The sequence below is a fragment of the Malania oleifera genome, chromosome 11 (assembly GCF_029873635.1).
Source record: "Malania oleifera isolate guangnan ecotype guangnan chromosome 11, ASM2987363v1, whole genome shotgun sequence".
In the NCBI taxonomy this organism is placed as follows: Eukaryota; Viridiplantae; Streptophyta; class Magnoliopsida; order Santalales; family Ximeniaceae; genus Malania; species Malania oleifera.
This window is the reverse complement of record NC_080427.1, coordinates 21,118,447-21,136,351: the sequence shown is the minus strand read 5'-3', so window position 1 is coordinate 21,136,351 and position 17,905 is coordinate 21,118,447. Positions and strand designations below refer to the sequence as shown.

Below are 17,905 nucleotides of genomic sequence, written 5' to 3'. Positions count from 1 at the left end.
AGGATTGTATAGTCGGGAAACAGAAGAGGGTTAGTTTCCAGATAAACACCTGTGCCCCAAATAAGAAGGGACTAGAATTGGTCCACTCAGAATATGTAGGGACACAATAGTAGAATACCAAGAATCCTCAGGTGGAGGAACCAGTGGAGCAGATCGTCGCATCACCATCTCCTACTCCAGCTCCGAAGCTTAGGAGACCTACTCGGTCTCATATACCAAACAGAAGGTATATTCATTACTTACTTCCTATAGATGGAGGAGAGCCTGAATGCTATGATGAAGCATGTCAGGTGGCAGATACAAGCAAGTGAGAGCTTGCGATAAAGGATGAGATGAAGTCCCTCACCTCCAACAAAATGTGGAAGTTGCCCAAAGGCCTTCACAACAAGTGGGTGTACAGAATTGAAGAGGAACATGACTGCTCTAGAAGGTACAAGCCTCGGTTGGTAGTCAAAGAATTTGAGCAGAAGGAAGGGATTGACTACACCGACATTTTTACACCAGTTGTGAAGATGACAGCCGTCAGATTAGTTCGCAGGAATCGAGCAGACAGGAAGATGGTACAGAGAAGCTGAAGTTGTGTTCAACTTCAGTTGGTCTTCATGCTTGAAGACATATGTTTTGAGCACATCATTTATTCATGATACTGGTTGAGGAGGCATCTCTATCTTCAAGTGGGAGATTGTTAGAGTTGGAGCTAGAAGACAGCTAGGAGAGCTGGAGCTGAGTTGGAGACATGATCCATTCATGGAGCTGAGTTGGAAAACGCATTACAATTAATCTCACGCGGTGAAATTAATCCCATGATTGTAACTTCCCTTGTTTTGATTCATTGTGTTTAAATTGAAATTAAATTGTGATTGGAATATTAGTCCTATAAATAGAGGGCTAAGAAATAACATAGTAGAATAGTGAGAAACTTAGAGAGAGCAGAGAGGCAGAAGGGAGGAAGAGAGAGAGAGAGAAAGAGAGAGAGAGAGAGAGAGAGAGAGAGAGAAAGAGAGAGAGAGAGAGAGAGAGAGAGAGAGAGAGAGAGAGAGAGAATTGTAATTTTTTCGGCTATAGTGAATATTTGGTGTGTGCTCCATGGACATAGGTCATTATTGACTGAACCATGTTAAATCTTTGGTGTCACTTTGATCTGGATGCTCATAGGTTCCTAATAGGTTGCATTAGAAAAGACAAATTTGGGGAAGAGATGATAAAGAACTCAAAACTTGCTGGTGTAAATGTAATTTCTTCTTCTCCTTCTTCTTGTGGACACAAATTTTTTCTTCCTTGATAAGGAAAAAAAAAAACACACACACACACACACGTAGAATTTCTCAAGCACCAAATTCTGGACTTTATTATATGTTTGGCATAATCTGCTGCATGTGAACAATCAGGTCCATTATTATGAGGTTGATTCTGCACCAACTGGTACTTATGATGTATGTGTCATGGGTGGTGAAAGGTAAGTTAAATAAAAACATACATCTTCCTCTCATTATATGTGCCAGTTAAACAATAAAATCCTTGGTATTAGTTCTGACTAATGCATATTATCTATTAGTTGTGGTTGGCTGCATGGATCTCTCTAAGAGCATTGTCCTGATGGATCCATACCCAGTTAAGAGCAGCCGACTACTGCTCCTTCAACATTTTCGGCGCCGACTACTCCTCCGTCAATCTTTGCTGTGGCTGCTCCATTTCAACCTTGTCGGCACCGGCTGCCCAGAATGTCAAAACTTGGTAGCCTACCAACTTTGATATTTTGATCCTGCCCTTTCTATATATATATATATCAGTGTGCATGAAAGAGAAGAGAGTGTGTAGAGTGAGAACTGTAAGAGAGCTCTAAGAGTTGAGTAAGAGTTGAGTGATTATTGTATCCTCCTCCTCCTCTGTATTTTTCCCAGTACATAGTAATTTCTCGTTCCCATGGACGTAGGCCAGAATTTGGCCGAACCACGTAACTCTGGTGTCAATATTTGTGTGTGTGTGCTTTGTTTATTTTTCCCATTAATTAATCGACCAATAAAGCCCAACAAAGTGGTATCAGAGCTTGGTTGGAATAGAATCTCCAGATCGAAGAAAAATTCCCAAATTTTGAGCCTCTGTTCAGTAGCTCAAAATTTAATTTTGAGGCCACCATCGCACTCCTCTCATTGAGACGAAGCAACCGGTGACAACCGGAGCTCCAAAAGACTTTAGATGGCACTGCACGTGCCAAGCCGAAGAAAGACGCCTCCCCACGTGCCGATTACGCACCGATACTTGCTGGTCACGTAGCACATGTGCGCCCACGCGTCCTCCTTGCCCGGACAAACTCAACCTGACCCGGACTCAACCCAACCCGACCCTGATAATCTCTCAGACCGAATCAACCCGAGACCTGATCCGCGGATCCGTATTCAACCAAAATTGATTCAGACCCGGGAGCCACGTCAGTGCTGCTACATCAGCGCCACGTCATCCGACCCCGCACTGCCACATCATCAGTGGGCCCCACAGTGACACATCAGCAGGTGGACCCCACTGCCATGTCAGCAGGTGGACCCCACTGCTATGTCAGCAGGTGGAGCCCACTTCCACGTCAGTAGGTGGGCCCCACTGCCACGTTTGCCTGACATGTCATCACTGTCACGTCAGCATAGTTGACCAGAGTTGCCCATTTTTTACCGAACTTTGACCGAGCTTTTTGAAGCCATTTCGAGTCCGTTTTTCGAACGACTTAAGCCATTTCTAAAGTTTTCAACTGTTCCGGACGCAACCATACATTTAGTTTCTCGAGATTCTACCCCAATTTTTTTGTACGAGCAAGTTAGTGCTTAATTACTTAAAATAAATGGAGGAATTAGACTCGGGTACTATAATCAAGCTCACGGCCTCTAATTACACTCTATGGAGGTCTTAGATGGAGGATCTCCTTAATTGTAAGGATCTGGCAGATCCTTTGGATTATAAAGGTATGAAACCAGATTTCGTCAAAGACGATGAATGGAGAAAAATGAATAGGAAGACCATTGGTCAAATCAGACAATGGATTGACCATAAAGTATATCATCACGTCGCACAAGATACTGATGCTTATAATCTTTGGGAGAAGCTGGAAACATGTACCAGGCCACGACTACTCGCAGCAAAGCTATGTTAAGGAGACGGCTTGTTAATTAGAAGTTAAAGAGTGGGACCTCTATAGCTGAACATGCTAGTGAGTTCCAAAACCTAGTAAATTAGCTTTCATCTGTGAAAATGGATCTTGGAGATGAAGTAGAAGCATTGCTTCTCCTTAGTTCCTTACCGCACAGTTGGGAGACATTGATTATCACTCTCAGCAATTCAGCTCCTGACGGCAAACTTACCATGGCAATGATAAAAGATGCCTTATTCAACGAGGAGGCCAGGAGAAAAGAGACAGGTGCAGTTCAGTCACAAGCCTTTGTTGTTGAAACCAGAAGCCGACCTCAAGGAAGTACCAGTACTAAAAGTCAACGCAGAGGCAGAGGTAGAAGCAAATCTAGAGGAAGGTCCCAGGATAGCGGTAGATGCAGTGATGGTAGAAATTGGCAGAGAGGAAAAATCTCTTGTTACTATTGTGGCATTGAAGGCCACATGAAGAAAGATTGTCAAAAATTTCGGCGGGATCATGGTCAAAGTAGCCAACAACAAAAGAAGGAGGAAGGTGAGAACTCGGTCACCTTAACCCAAGATATATCAGTATTTTCAATTGATGAAGATGCATGTTGTCATATTAGGAACCACAAAATTGAATGGGTGGTAGATACAGTAGCTTCCTACCATGCCACTTCCCACAAAGAGTTCTTCACGGTATATAAATATGAAGACTTTGGTATAGTAAAGATGGGGAACACCAGTTCTTCTCAGATCGTGGGAATTGGAGACATGCAGATTGTGACCAATATTGGTTGCACCATAACACTAAAAGACGTTCGACATGTCCCAAACCTTCGGCTCAATCTTATTTCTGGGGCAGCCCTTGATAATTAGGGCTATGAAAGCTACTTTGGGAAAGGCGCTTGGAAATTTTCAAAAGGTACCTTGACAATAGCACGAGGATGTATTTGCTGCACATTATACAAGATGTAAGTGAAGATTTGTACTGATGCCATCAATGTAGTGGAAGATGAAGCATCGCCAAACTTATGGCACAAGAGACTCGGACATGTGGGTGAAAAAGGGGCTTCTTACACTAGCAAAGAAGACATTTATCAAAATCACAAAAGGTATTGCCTTGAACCCATGTGATCATTGCTTATTTGGGAAACAACATAGAGTTTCCTTTAGTTCCTCTATGAAGAGAAGGTCAAAGCCATTGAGTTTGGTACACATTGACGAATGCGGACCCATTGAAGTAGAATCAATCGGCGGCAATAGGTATTTTGTTACCTTTATTGACGATGCGTCAAGGAAGGTGTGGGTATATTTTCTGAAAACAAAGGAACATATATTTAAATATTTCAAGGAATTTCATGCTATGGTGAAGAGGCAAACAGGGAAGAGATTGAAGTGCCTCCGAACAGACAATGGAGGCGAGTATACTTCCAATGAGTTCAGAGTATACTGTACTGAACGCGGTATTAGGCATGAAAATACGGTCCCACGTACCCCACAATATAATGGTGTAGCTGAAAGAATGAATTAGACCATTATAGAGAGAGTTAGAAGTATACTCAGTATAGCTAAATTACCTAAGCCATTCTGGAGGGAAGCTATTCGTGCCGCATGTTACCTTATCAACAGATCACCATCAACACCACTTAATTTTGGAATTCTAGAGAAAGAATGGACCAAAAGAAAAGTTTTTTACACTCATCTAAGAGTGTTTGGGTGCAAAGCTTTTGTATATATATATATATCTAATGAGCAAAGGCAAAAGCTCGACGTGAAGTCCATTTCATGTATCTTTATTGGCTATGGAGATGATGAATAAGCTACAGATTGTGGGATCCAGAGAGGAAGCAGGTCATCAGATCGAGAGATGTGATTTTCCATGAAAACCAGGTGTTTGAGGACTTTAAACTACAAACAAAGTCTAACCAGCCTAGTTCCAGTGCTCCAGTCATTGTAACGGATCCTACACCATCATATTCTCCCACAAACCATGGAGAATTGCAGGATGATCCTTTGGAAACAGATGTAGATGATGTTGAGCAGGGGGAGCAACAACCCCCTTCACCAGAAATTGCAGAATCATCACATCAGTCAGACGATGAAGTATCTCCTCCTCCAGAAGAAGTTGAGCCGAGAAGATCTGAAAGAGGTCATGTTCCGATTCCGTCGAGAAGATATCCAAAATCAGAATATCTTTTACTCACCAATGAGGGGGAGCCAAAAAGTTTCCAAGAGGTCCAGTCTCATACTGACAAAACCAAATGGATGGAAGCTATGAAAGTAGAGGTGAATTATTTACATAAGAATCAAACGTATGAGCTAGTAAGACTTCCCAAAGGGATGAGAGCACTAAGGAATAAATGGGTGTTCAAGCTTAAGAAAGATGGTAGTGGACAAATAGTGACGCATAAATTTAGATTGGTCATCAAAGGTTTCGAACAGAAGAAAGGCGCCAAAAAATATATCAAAATCTCGGCCCATATGCCGATTTTCCATTATAAAAATCTGTATCATTAACACATTCCCAAAAAATAATATTTCATAACAATTTCTACTCATGCCACACTAACAGGTTTTTCGCATATTCAACATACCATCATTTTTAACAGTATTTTTACAAATATAAATCATATATAAATATATTTATTTTCTTGAAATCAAATGCTATAACAATATACATATTTTTCATAAAATACTAGTTTAGTTTATCCCCTTACCTGATTCTTGAAAAGCCCCTAAGAAAATCTGTCTCGCATCCACAGGGTTCCCAACTCAACACCCTGGAAACAGCATCAGAACTAAAGTTCAGTATTTCTACGCGTATAACACTTCCTACAACTGTCTAATAACCAAATATTGAGTAGAAAGCCTTACCCTGGATTTGGGATGATTTCCAACTTAGCCCCACCAACGATTCGCTCCTTAGATTTGCAGAGAACTTTTCCAAGAGCGTCGTGGTGGCTTCATATTGTCGAACCGGTGAAAATACGGCCCAAAATCGAAGAGAAAAGGAGAGGGAACCAAATGGAAGAGAAAAAAAAAGGGTTTTGCGCTGAATTTCCATAAAAAAATCCAAGTTTTTCACTATTTATAGGGTTGGATTCGTCAACGAGCCACGTCATCTCGTCGACGAGTCCTTTAATAATTTCGTCGACGAAATCCATTCCTCATCGATGAAATTTAGACTGCCCAGAAGCTCTCTCGGTATTTCCTCGTCGACGAAATCCTATCTTCATCGACGAGGTCCTCTTATACCCTCGTCGATGAATCGCCTGTGTTCGTCAACGAGACCCTGATAATTCCCCTTGGTTATTCTTTCCAAAATGCAATGTCGTCGATTGCCTCCTTCTGTTTCTGGTTTCCATTTCCCTTTCTTTTTATTATTTAAATACCATTATTCTTCAGGTCGTTACATTATTAATTAAATAAGATAATAAAATAAATAGCATAACATATATAAATAGACTAAGTGATAGGATATATATAACAAAAGAAAAATCTAAATATATATATTATAATAATATAATAATATAAAATTATATATATAAACATATACAAGTCTCCTGAAGCTTCAGCTTCAGGAGAATCAATTTGGAAATCAAATCTAAAACAACCCCCCTTTTTTCTTATGCATGGCCGAGACTCTCCCTCTCTCTCTCTCTCTCTCTCTCTCTCTCTCTCTCTCTCTCTCTCTCTCCTCTCTCTCTCTCTCTCTCTCTCTCTCTCTTCACTCTCTTTCTCTCTCTTCAATTTCTTCCCATTCGTAAGCCGAATCAACGATCAGACACCACGATGAGGTCTCGACTTCGATTTTGAGCAAGTTAATCGGAGTAGATTTTTTATTTGGGGATCCTAGGCACCACTCCAAGGCTAAGGGATTTGTTCAAACGCTGCGGGCATCGATTTATGATCCCTTCAAGCATTTTTTCAGGAAACAGGTAAGGGGAATAAATTATGTCAACTATTTTTAAGGATCAACCGATTAAAATGGAGCATGTGTTTACAGAAATGTTATATATAATTTTATGAATAATCAGGCATATGATCATGACGATTTTGGGTTATTTTATATATATATATATATATATATATATATATATATATGAGTATTTGGAAAAAACCAAGGTGAGTAAGTTAATCATCTCCGTTACCCGAAATACACATATGTTGAGTTAGATATAATAATGGAAATGAACAGACATAGTTTTCAGTAAAAATATACTTTTCCCAAGCAACTTACCATATATGGATTGACGTTTAAATCGTGTAGCATGAGAATGAATGTTTTTACTGCACAAATAAACATATTAGATTTTTATGTTATTATACAGTGAAATTTGTGGTTTGTACTGATCTCAGGCAATGTAGAGAGTATTGGGGAGTTAGGATATGACGGCTATATGCCAAGTTAGGGTATGACAACTATATGTCGAGTTAGGATATGATGGCTTCATGTCAAGATATGATTTAATAGGTTGTATACGGAAATGTGAACATGAACATGGTGCTCTGTTGAGCCACGATCTTGATTATGTTTATGGTGCTCTGTTGATCCACGATACTGAATATGTGTATGGTGTTCTGTTGAGCCACGATATTGATTATGTTTATGGTGCTCTATTAAGTTGCGATACTGATTATGTTTATGGTGCTCAGTTGAGCCGCGATATTGATTATGTTTATGGTGCTCTGTTGAGCCGCGATATTGATTATGTTAATGGTGCTCTGTTGTACCGCAATACTGATTATGTTTATGGTGCTATGTTGATTTGCGATATTGAGTATGTTTATGGTGCTTTGTTGAGCCACGATACTGATTATGTTTATAGTGCTTTATTGATTCACGATACTGAGTATGTTTATGGTGCTTTGTTGAGCCACGATACTGATTATGTTTATGGTGCTCTATTAAGTCGCGATATTGATTATGTTTATGGTGCTCAGTTGAGCCGTAATATTGATTATGTTTATGGTGTTCTGTTGAGTCGCGATACTGATTATGTTTATGGTGCTCTATTGAGCCACGATCCCGATTATGATTATGTTTATGGTGCTCGGTTGAGTTGCGATCCCGGTTATGATTATGTTTATGGTGCTTGGTTGAGTTGTGATCCTGATTATGTTCATGGTGCTTTGTTGAACGACGATCCTGGTTATAATTATGTTTATGGTGCTTGGTTGAGCTGCGATCCTGATTATGTTGGACTGATGGTTAACTTCAAAATTGTGGGATTCATGAATACATTGGATACTCAGTAGGTATTAGGTTATAAACCTCGAATGTTGAGATTGTTTGTGTTTTGGGAGATTCCTTAGTATGGACTCATCCTTGGAGTTGTCATGTGAGACTCCTTAGATGGGGACTCACCTTTGGAATGGTATGTTAGTTTTGAGCTTGGACATCTTGTTGGACATGGTAACCCCATGGTTTTTTAGATCAGTTGTACTAGAAGAGACTTTAGAGTGTGAACTCATCTTTAAAGTTGTGCCTTGTTAGACTTTAGAGGTGAGAATTCATTTTGGAAAAGGTATATTGGTTTTGTGCTTGGATGTTTTCTTAATTAGGTAACTACAAAGCAGGTTGGTAGTTAGATTTGGAGAACCTCCAAGATGAGATCCATCCCTTAGAAGGATAAGGTTGGTATGGAACCTTATGCTGGTATTCAGATGTCAAAAATTTTACAAGTTTCGAGGAACAAGAAAGTTTTTTATTCGATTTGTGGTTATGTAAGGGTTTTTGAACGTGACTCTCCTAATGCTAGAAGGGAGTTGTATCATCCGTCAAAAGAAGGTACATTACAAAGTATCATAAGGGAGTTTTCCAATTCGGTAATATAAGTTTGACGTTTTCAAACCACCATTTTTTCATTACTCATTATCATGTTTTTATAAAACTTGGGGATACGAGACTAATCCATTTTTAGAGCAATACTTTGGACTCCTCAAAATCATGTTGGAGTAAGCAAGCATCGATTTTATCAGGTATTTTCTTCTTTATTTTTAGTTTCTTTTCTTTCACAAGGTAGCGTATACATAGATGCGAAAATCATTTTACAAATGGATGTCGATAGGGATGATAAATGATTAATCATCATGGAGATGGTTGGTCAATTGCCATTTTTACGTACAAACGTGCTCTTAAACTTAAAATCTGATTTTTTCAAACTTTTTTCAGAATTTTTTTTTTACTTTTCTTATATATTTTTTCAATTTTGTATCATGTGATTTTAACTATTCTATCCATTTTTTACAAACGCTTCAAAAAAAAAGAGAGGATAAACACCAAATAAGACGGGCGAAAACACATTATCAATCCATCCATCGCCTACTAACCGCCAGCCACTCTCATAATTCCACTTGAAAGCTCCGCCTCGTCCCGACCTATCACCTTGTCGCCTGGTAATGCTGCTGTCTCCAAATTTGAAAAACTACAAAAGAAAACAAAAATGGGTGGATGGACACCCTTGCATTCCTATGGCACCCCACAACCCTATCCTCTCCTACCATTAGGACACCCTGCCCTAGACCGGAGCGTCCTTTTTCAATCCCTTTCAGGCGCGTCGCTCTTCCTCCCCCTCTCTCTATCTCTCTCTCAACAAAAAATCCGCGGATCGCACGAAGTCGCAGAGCAAGGGAAGGGAACATCGCAGATCACACTCGAGAGAGGACCGCCATGAACAATCCTCCATCTCCTCCTCCTCCTCCTCCTCCTCCTCCCCCTCCTATTCTCAACCTACGCACCACGGCGCATGTTATCAAGCAGGCGGCTTCGTCCTTCTCCTCCAGCTTGTTCACCTTTCTCTACCTCTCGCTTCTTCTCTTCTCCTTCCGCGCGATCGTGGAAAATGGTAGCCACTTCGTCACATCCTTCATCGACCGGGACCCCTCTCTTAAAGCCCTTCTCTCCCGTCTCGACATCGCCGGCAATAATCTCCAGGCGCCCGGCGGCCTCGCCCCCTCCGCGGCTGCAGCGCACCGCCGCCACCGCCGACCCTTCCTCCACCTCACCCGCGTCGGAACCCTCGACGACGACTTCTTCTCCGGCGACGATGACGACGATCGCTCCCTCTTCGGTACCAATCGGAAAACACAAATCAACGGCAGTTTTGTGAGATTAGGGTTTTCAAATTTCGCAGGGGATAGTGGAATTAGGGTTTCGGAGATTGTTCACCCGGGTTTCTCTTTCAGAACCGAGGGTTTATCGTTCGATGCCGATGGCAATGACGATAATGCCGTTGACGAGGCCGATGGAGGGAATGGGTCGATTGGATTGGAGAAGGAGGAGAATAGAGCAGTGGATTTGCAGTTCTTTATAAGAGGGTTGGAGCTTGGTCGTCGCGATGCCGCAGTACTATTCTTTTTCGTGAGTTTCTTGTCTGCAGCTTACGGGTGGGTGATTCTTGGCTTTCTGGTGACATATTCATGGGTTCTTGGCATTGTGTTCGTTGCTGTTGTGAATGATTTGTTAGGGAGGTACAGTTCGTGTGTGGGGAATATATGGGACGGATCTAGGCTGGGAATCAAGAGGCTTTCGGGGCTTATCCTCATGAGATGGGCTGTTAGGGATGCAGTGACTCAGCTTCTTGGCCTATGGTTCTTTGGTGAAATTGAGGATCAATATTCGTTTTTCAGACTGTTTGTGAGGTTGAAATTGATGCCATTCTCGGTTATGTCTCCATGGGTTCGAGGTTTTGAGAAGGAGATTTCTGGTTTTTTGTTTGCTTGGTTTCTAGTGGATACTTGTGTGTCTTTCATTTTTGCTATAGACTCTTGGGTGGCTATAGTGGATTCAAGGAGGACTGGTAGGGAAATTATGAAGGAAGGTTGTTACTTGCTGTCTACAATGATGAACCAGGCTGTGCAAATAAAATGCTTGGAAGCTATATTCTCGGGGTCGTTTGTGAGATGGGGTTTGCAAAGAGTTTGTGGGAAATTGTTTGCTGCAGTGTTTCAATCAGTCGTAGAAGTTTATTTTATGGTAGCTTGGCTGATATTTTACTTGGCGACAAGATGTAAGGATGCTTCTTCTAACGGGAGAAGATTTGGGCAAAGAGAGTTAGAGGGTTTCTTTCAGGGCCTTAGATGATACACATTGGGAACTGAGGGAGAATTCTTGCAGGCTTCAATTGTAACATTGAAATAGCGGTAACCTTTTTGCCCTTTATGTCCTGTTGCCTGTGTGATTTTGCACTGCCATTGTTTGCTGTGTGGCCAACGCTGTGTTGTACTTTATGACAAGGCAGTATACTACTTGTGTATATTTTCACAAGGATGCTTCATGTGTATATGTTGCAATCATGGTTTTTTCTTGTGCCCTGGCACATTACATTTTGATATTTTCTCATCAAGATCTTAATATAAGAATTAAGAATGCTCATGAATTGTTGTGCTGTTGCATGTGGTCATTTCTGAATTCTCATTTTCGTGTTTATGGTATAGCAATGGCACAAATTAGATTGAATAATTGGCAGAATGCTGCTGTATTTGTTGACAATTTTATTCTTGGGTTTCCATTTGGTATTAGTCTTGCATGGTATGTAGGTATTTTGAGAAACACTCGCTTTTCACTTTTGAGTCTTCATTATGCGACTACTGTTCTGCAACTTTATGGTTGAAAAATGAATATGAGAAGTAAGTAAACAAATTTATGAGGCAGATCTGGAAAGTCAGCTAGGGAAGCTGCACATGAATTGTGTTGTAGGAGAGGTTTTCAAGCCGATATTATAAGTGCTATATCTTTGAGGTGCTCATATTACTTGCTGGTATGGGCCGTATGGCAGAAGACTTCTAGTTGTGACTTGTGAGAGGCTTATGGGTCGGTTTTGACTCATTATTTTACAATGGGTAACGACTTGCCTTTTCATGTTAAGGTACAGCGTTAACTTTATTTTTAATTTTCAATTGATGAATGATAGTTTCTAAATGCGAACAAAATGTGCATAAAAACGAGGTGCTTAATAGCCTGTGAAACTGAAAATATGGGCCTAAACTGCAAGGTTGTAATTTTCAGTTTTAGGGGCAGCTTCAGCTCGGTTCTGTTCTGTTATATTATTAGTATTCTGTGCTTAGCTGACTGAAAAAGTTCAGTTCCCTTGGATTTGATGATTTTGCTTCAAACAGGCCGATCCAACCTGTTGGACAGCCCTATTTGATGCTGTAGTTTCTCTGTCACATGAACTTCAGATTTTGGACCTCATGGAATGAAATTCTGCATCCACTAAGTATTGCCTGTGCAGTCTAGGTAGGTAGGATCGAATCAATCAATTTTGTTCCCTCGCCCATTTAAAGCCGCATATGGATCTTTAAGCCATATTCATCGTATTTTCCAATTTTTAGATAAAATAATGTCATGTTATCATTCAAAATCCCCAAAGTTAGCGGTGGAATACATAGCTGCAACTGTTGTGGAATGCTGTCAGAAAATAAGTATAACAGGTGATGTTGGTTGCCCCATGCTGTGCTGTTTTGGTTGGTTTTAATTGGAGGCCTGGAAACCCAAACCCCTAGCCAGGTCCGGTGTAGTAGAATGCTTGGTATTAAAATTTTTTTGCAGAAGGTACCAGGACGAAACAAAATGCTAAAGGAAATATTTGACTGGTTACTCCTTTGAGAGGAAAAGATATCTGGATTCCATGGATCAAGCATTTTGTTTGTGGCATTTAAGGAAAAGAAAATTAGAGGAATTTATTTTTTTTATGCTTGGCTAGTCGATCAGGAAATAAAATCATGATTTTATGCATCATTAACATATGGTTTTTTGAGGTAAAGAAAAATCAAATGTTAATGACGTGTAAATCAAATTTTGTTCATTTGGTACATATTTCATTTTTTTTTTCACTTTTCTTGATTATTATATATGAAAAAATGACTTTCTCTTTTTTTTTTTTTCCCTCTATTATTATTATTATTATACCATTTTCTAAGTTATAAATGCGGCACTAATGTTGCTGCATACTTGTTTGGTGGTGGATGGACTGCCATTTTGTAATTTCATTGCCTTGGAGCATTTTATGGTACAGCTAGCTAAAATATTGATGATGGACTCGACAGCTGCAGGTAACTGGTGAGATGATTATTCATTTCAACGGCTTCATGGACTGTCACAGATGAACTATCAAGGGAAGTAGTTCCTTCTCATGGTTGCACTCTTGCTTAAGTTCTTGTTATATATGCCAGTGGTTCTCCATCTGATGTTTGATTTTAATCCATAAAAATAACTCATTGAACCAAAAAGGTATAAGCTTTTGTGCCACATGAAAAGCATCTAGGTTTGTACGGCCATGTGGAGGGAGGGGTTAATCTCTATCAGTTCTTGTTACATACCAAAAGAATTTTGTCTTGCTTTGGAGTTGCCCATGTTTTTTCTTTTGAAAATTTTCAAGGGGTTTGAATGTGGCCTCCTTACGAGTACTCCTCTTGAAGCAGTGGCATAGAATCCTATCCTCTCAAATATTCCCACCGTAATTTCAATTCCAAATCCTCTCCTTAAAGGAATTGAATTTGTGGTTTTTTAGGTGATGAACCACAGGAGCCAAAGCTTGATTTCTTTAAGGAGGATTTTTTTGACTTATTGTAGCAATTAATGTTAAAGACAAATTATGGTACTTAGGTGGATTTTACTTTTTTGCATGTGGGTACAACATAAGGCAAGGCATGAGTAAAGGTTTAGCTAATCTTTTCTTTTTGTCTGCATTATTATTAATTTAGGAATTTGAAATTGCATGATTATAATGACTAAATTTTTTACCATCACTTACAAGTTGTTTAATTTGACGCCCATCTTTAAATTCGAAATTTAACACTATTGGAGAAGTGTTTGATTTTTAGAGACACACTTGTTCACATATTCTTTCTTTGCAAAATCTCTTTGCATTCATTCCTCCTTTGACAATGTTATGAACATTTAATAATCTTTTCATGTGGACTAGTTTTGTTGTAAGAGAGTTTTCCCCTATAGTCCCTATTAATTTTACATAATTAAAGAGCAAACTTAGAAAGTGTAGGTCGTTTTTTTCTCAATGTTTTCACGGTAGAGCTTCTAATCTTTGAGCCTTGATCATCATTATTTTTTCTTGAACTCTCTACTTCTATTTTCTTGCCCTCCCATAGCGCTTTTTCATCCACAATTGAACTTCTATATATATGGGAGGAGAGGAGGGCTACTTGGGTTTCACGAAATAACCCAAGTCTCCCTACGCTCTCCTTCGAATGCACATGCGGTGAGACAACCAATTCATTGTGAGTGAGCTAGTTTGAAGATTGGTTAATGAGAAATTATGCACGCAGTTATTGATGCCTTATAATGGGAGCCTACAAATCCTCCACTTTAGGCTTTACACATGGTAGATTATGAGGACGTGTTATCTTACCAATATCAAGTAAACTGGGTTATTTCTTTCTTTTTGTTGAAAACCTTACAACTAAAGAAACGTATAAATCAATGAATGGAGAAACTAAATTGTTGAATCTAATTTAAAGAAATTTATGTGGTATAAAATATAAATCTAATGGAGTTTCATAATGGAACAATAGAACTATAAAACAACTATTGAACTATATGCTGAAGTACAAGAATATCTAAATTAAACTTATGGGGGTAAAGCAGTACTTTCTCATTGCACATACAAAATAGAATCTCTTAGAAGAAAATTGTAAAGACGTCATATGAATTATGTGAAGGAAAACATCTTGATTTGAAATACTTATTTAAAGTGTGAACGTATTTTGCTATTGTTATCTTATTGTTTAATAAAAGTCAAGTATCTTTTAAGGAATGGTGTGGATTTAGATGGGTAAATGGTGGATTACTTGTTAATGAATTGGTTGTGTTAACTTCCATCAGAAGTTCAAGGATAATGGTAGTAAAAATTATAGAAATTGTAGAAATCACAAAAAAAAAAAAAAAGGGGGGGGGGGGAGAGAGAAAGAGGGAGGTGAAAAGATTTAGACTAGAAGAGGTAAGGAAAGAGGGAGGGACTAAAAGGAGAAGAAAATGAGACAGAAATAAATAAAGAGATAAAGAGAGATAAAAGGCATTGTGACCTATTTACTGTTTGGTTATTATATGATGTTTCTTGAGTTGAGTTGGTAATCCCCTCACAATAATCATTATATGTATTTATACACTCCCAAATCAAGTCTACATTGATTTTGCAAGTACAAATATAAATTCAAAATAATAAACCCTAATAATAGAGGACGTTTGTAAAATATTTAAAACCTAATAATAAATTGGAACCATTTCATAATATCAAAGGTCTAATTTAGTATACTTGACATGTTTGCAAAATGCTTGTTTGCCTTGTCACCTGAAGATGGACGAACTTCATTTGAAAACTCAAATGACCATCATCGCCTATTGACTGCTTAGTCTCTGTGGCTACAATGGTTACTTACAACTTTTGTGTCACCTAAGTGAGATGTGGTTCCATTCATTAGGAGATTTGTGTCTCGCCTATAGTATTTGACTTATGCCTCTTCTAGGCGATTCTCCACTTAGTCACTTGGTGACTAAGTGACACATGATCCACCCTACCAAGTAAAGCCCTTTTTTAAGGTGATTATCTTAGTTGAATAATCACCATCACATTCTATGGAGGTGCACAAGGATCACACAATCAATGCCCCCATGATTGCTCTATTTAGTTACTTATACCGCTTATAAATGAAAAATCGTAAGTATAATTTTAGTTTTAGCCGATCACAAAGTGTTATGCCTTTCTTTTCTTGGGCAATTCATACCTAGAATATTCTTGAACTTTTACTTGTGTCATCCATCACGAGGCAACAAATTACTCATTTTAGGGTGCATTAATCGTATCATTAGCCTAAAAAAGTGATATTCGTGGCTTACATTGGCTACCTTCTGCTTAGTTATTAAACAATTATGATTTTCATAAGGCGATCTTTGTCAAACTATTGCTTACTTGACCTCTATCGCTTAATTGCCAAAATAGTTAAGTAATCTTCCCTAACTGGCTACTATCTAGTTTAATCGCATGAAAGATTCTTTGCAATACAAAGGTTAATTCCCTAGTATTCTCTATTTGGTCTTGCATTATTTAAATCTTCTCATCCTATCTACTTTGGGTCACGATCAATAACATGTAGGCTATGGAATTTATAGGAGCATTCTTTCCTTCCTTCCAACAAGGGGTAAAGGTCACCCCTTTGCCATCAACTAATTTTTTGAAGGTGATGTTGGAGGAAGCAATTTGAAGATTATCCTCATTGCTCTCTAATGGGCTTTTAGGTTCTATCCGAAAAAGTAAAAATAAAATATCTCCTCACAAACACTAACGGTTGAAGCAATGTTTACCAAATTTCCTTTCATTAACAGATGGATCAACAAATTGAAAGCACTCCTCTAAGAGGCTCCTTGGTAGAAATGCCTACCTTGAGATCCTAATTGGATAAGAGGGATATCTCCTTGAACATATATATCTAAGATGCAGCTTGTAATACCTTAGAGACCAGTATAATTAGGTCAATAATAAAAAACGTTGGAATGTTTAGGAGCTTGAAAGGCTAAAGTCTGAGGTTAAAGTCATTCATGTTATAATTCAAAATTCATTTGTGCTCATCGCCAAATACTATGAGGCAGCAACAGAGAAAATGATAAGGTGATTGGCAGTCCAGAATCACATCGATGATGCATGACGCGATAATTTTAGGGCAAAGATAACGTTGGCCGATCATGAGCACTCTGCTCAACGGTTACAAGAGTCGTTTACCCTCACCAACTTTTTAGGAGAATTAGATTATGACTATTTTATATTGTATTTTTCTAGCTAAGTCCTTAGGATTGGTCAAATTCAAATAAACTTGAGTAAACCTAGTACTCTCTCTATAACCTAATTTAGTTGACAAATTTCATTGGCTTTGCTAAATGATAATTCACCTCAAATCATTTTCCATCCTAGCCTAGTTGATGCTTGTCATGCATTTCACTTTAGTATTTTTATTTTTATTTTTTATTTTTGCGAAAAGTTCATTTTACCTCAAAATTATCTACCTCATGCTAAGTGAGGTTAGCTTAGGCAATGCTCATCATGCACTTTACATAGAAATCTTCATGTAAGTCTCTGAGTGAATGCAATAATGCCTTTTTTTCCAAGAACACTGCTTCATTTGATGACACTTATCATTTGCAAGTGAGTGCATGTTTCTTTTTTCCTACATTTTGACTATCAAGAATATGTTGGCCTTAGAGTCAAGCCTTGAGGGGGGTGAATAGACTCGTTTGCGTATTTTCGTTTTTCTCTACAAAATATAAAATATTTTCAAGATACAAATGATTATATCACAATATATAGAATATATATCATGCACATGATATAAATTAAAAAGGAGGGAAGAAAAGCTCAACACTGATGTTGATGTGGTTCGGCCCCTTGCCTACGTCCACACCTTGAGTCACGCCCAAGGTTTCCACAATCCACCAATACAACTCTTTCACTGGCAAAGAAGCCTTTACACCACAAGAACAAATCCCTTTTGCTCACCAAGAGTCTTCCAACAAGGTTCACCAAGAACCTTTGCAATTCGGTTCACCAATAACTCTTACACTTTGGTTCACTAAGAACCTTTGAACTAGGTTCACCAAGAACCCTTATACAATAGGACAATGAATATGATTACAAAAACAAATGCTCCTTTAATGAGCTGATATTTGATACGATCAAAATCTCACACAAATCTCTCCAAATAATGATTGACAACTAGATTAAAGAGCAAGAGAGATTTTGAGCACAAGAATGATGAACTAAAATGTGGTGTCCTTGGGAAT

At 38.8% G+C, this 17,905-nt stretch overlaps 1 protein-coding gene across 1 annotated transcript; it reads left to right on the top strand.

Annotated features, from left to right (window-relative positions):
- The first annotated feature begins 9,579 nt into the window (after nucleotides 1–9,579).
- On the top strand, nucleotides 9,580–15,016 carry LOC131167924 (uncharacterized). The gene is made up of 2 exons (XM_058127000.1): nucleotides 9,580–11,262; nucleotides 13,168–15,016. Exon 1 carries the CDS (start codon nucleotides 9,791–9,793, stop codon nucleotides 11,201–11,203), a length of 1,413 nt encoding a protein of 470 aa, XP_057982983.1. The 5' UTR covers nucleotides 9,580–9,790; the 3' UTR covers nucleotides 11,204–11,262; nucleotides 13,168–15,016.
- Nucleotides 15,017–17,905: the final 2,889 nt, after the last annotated feature.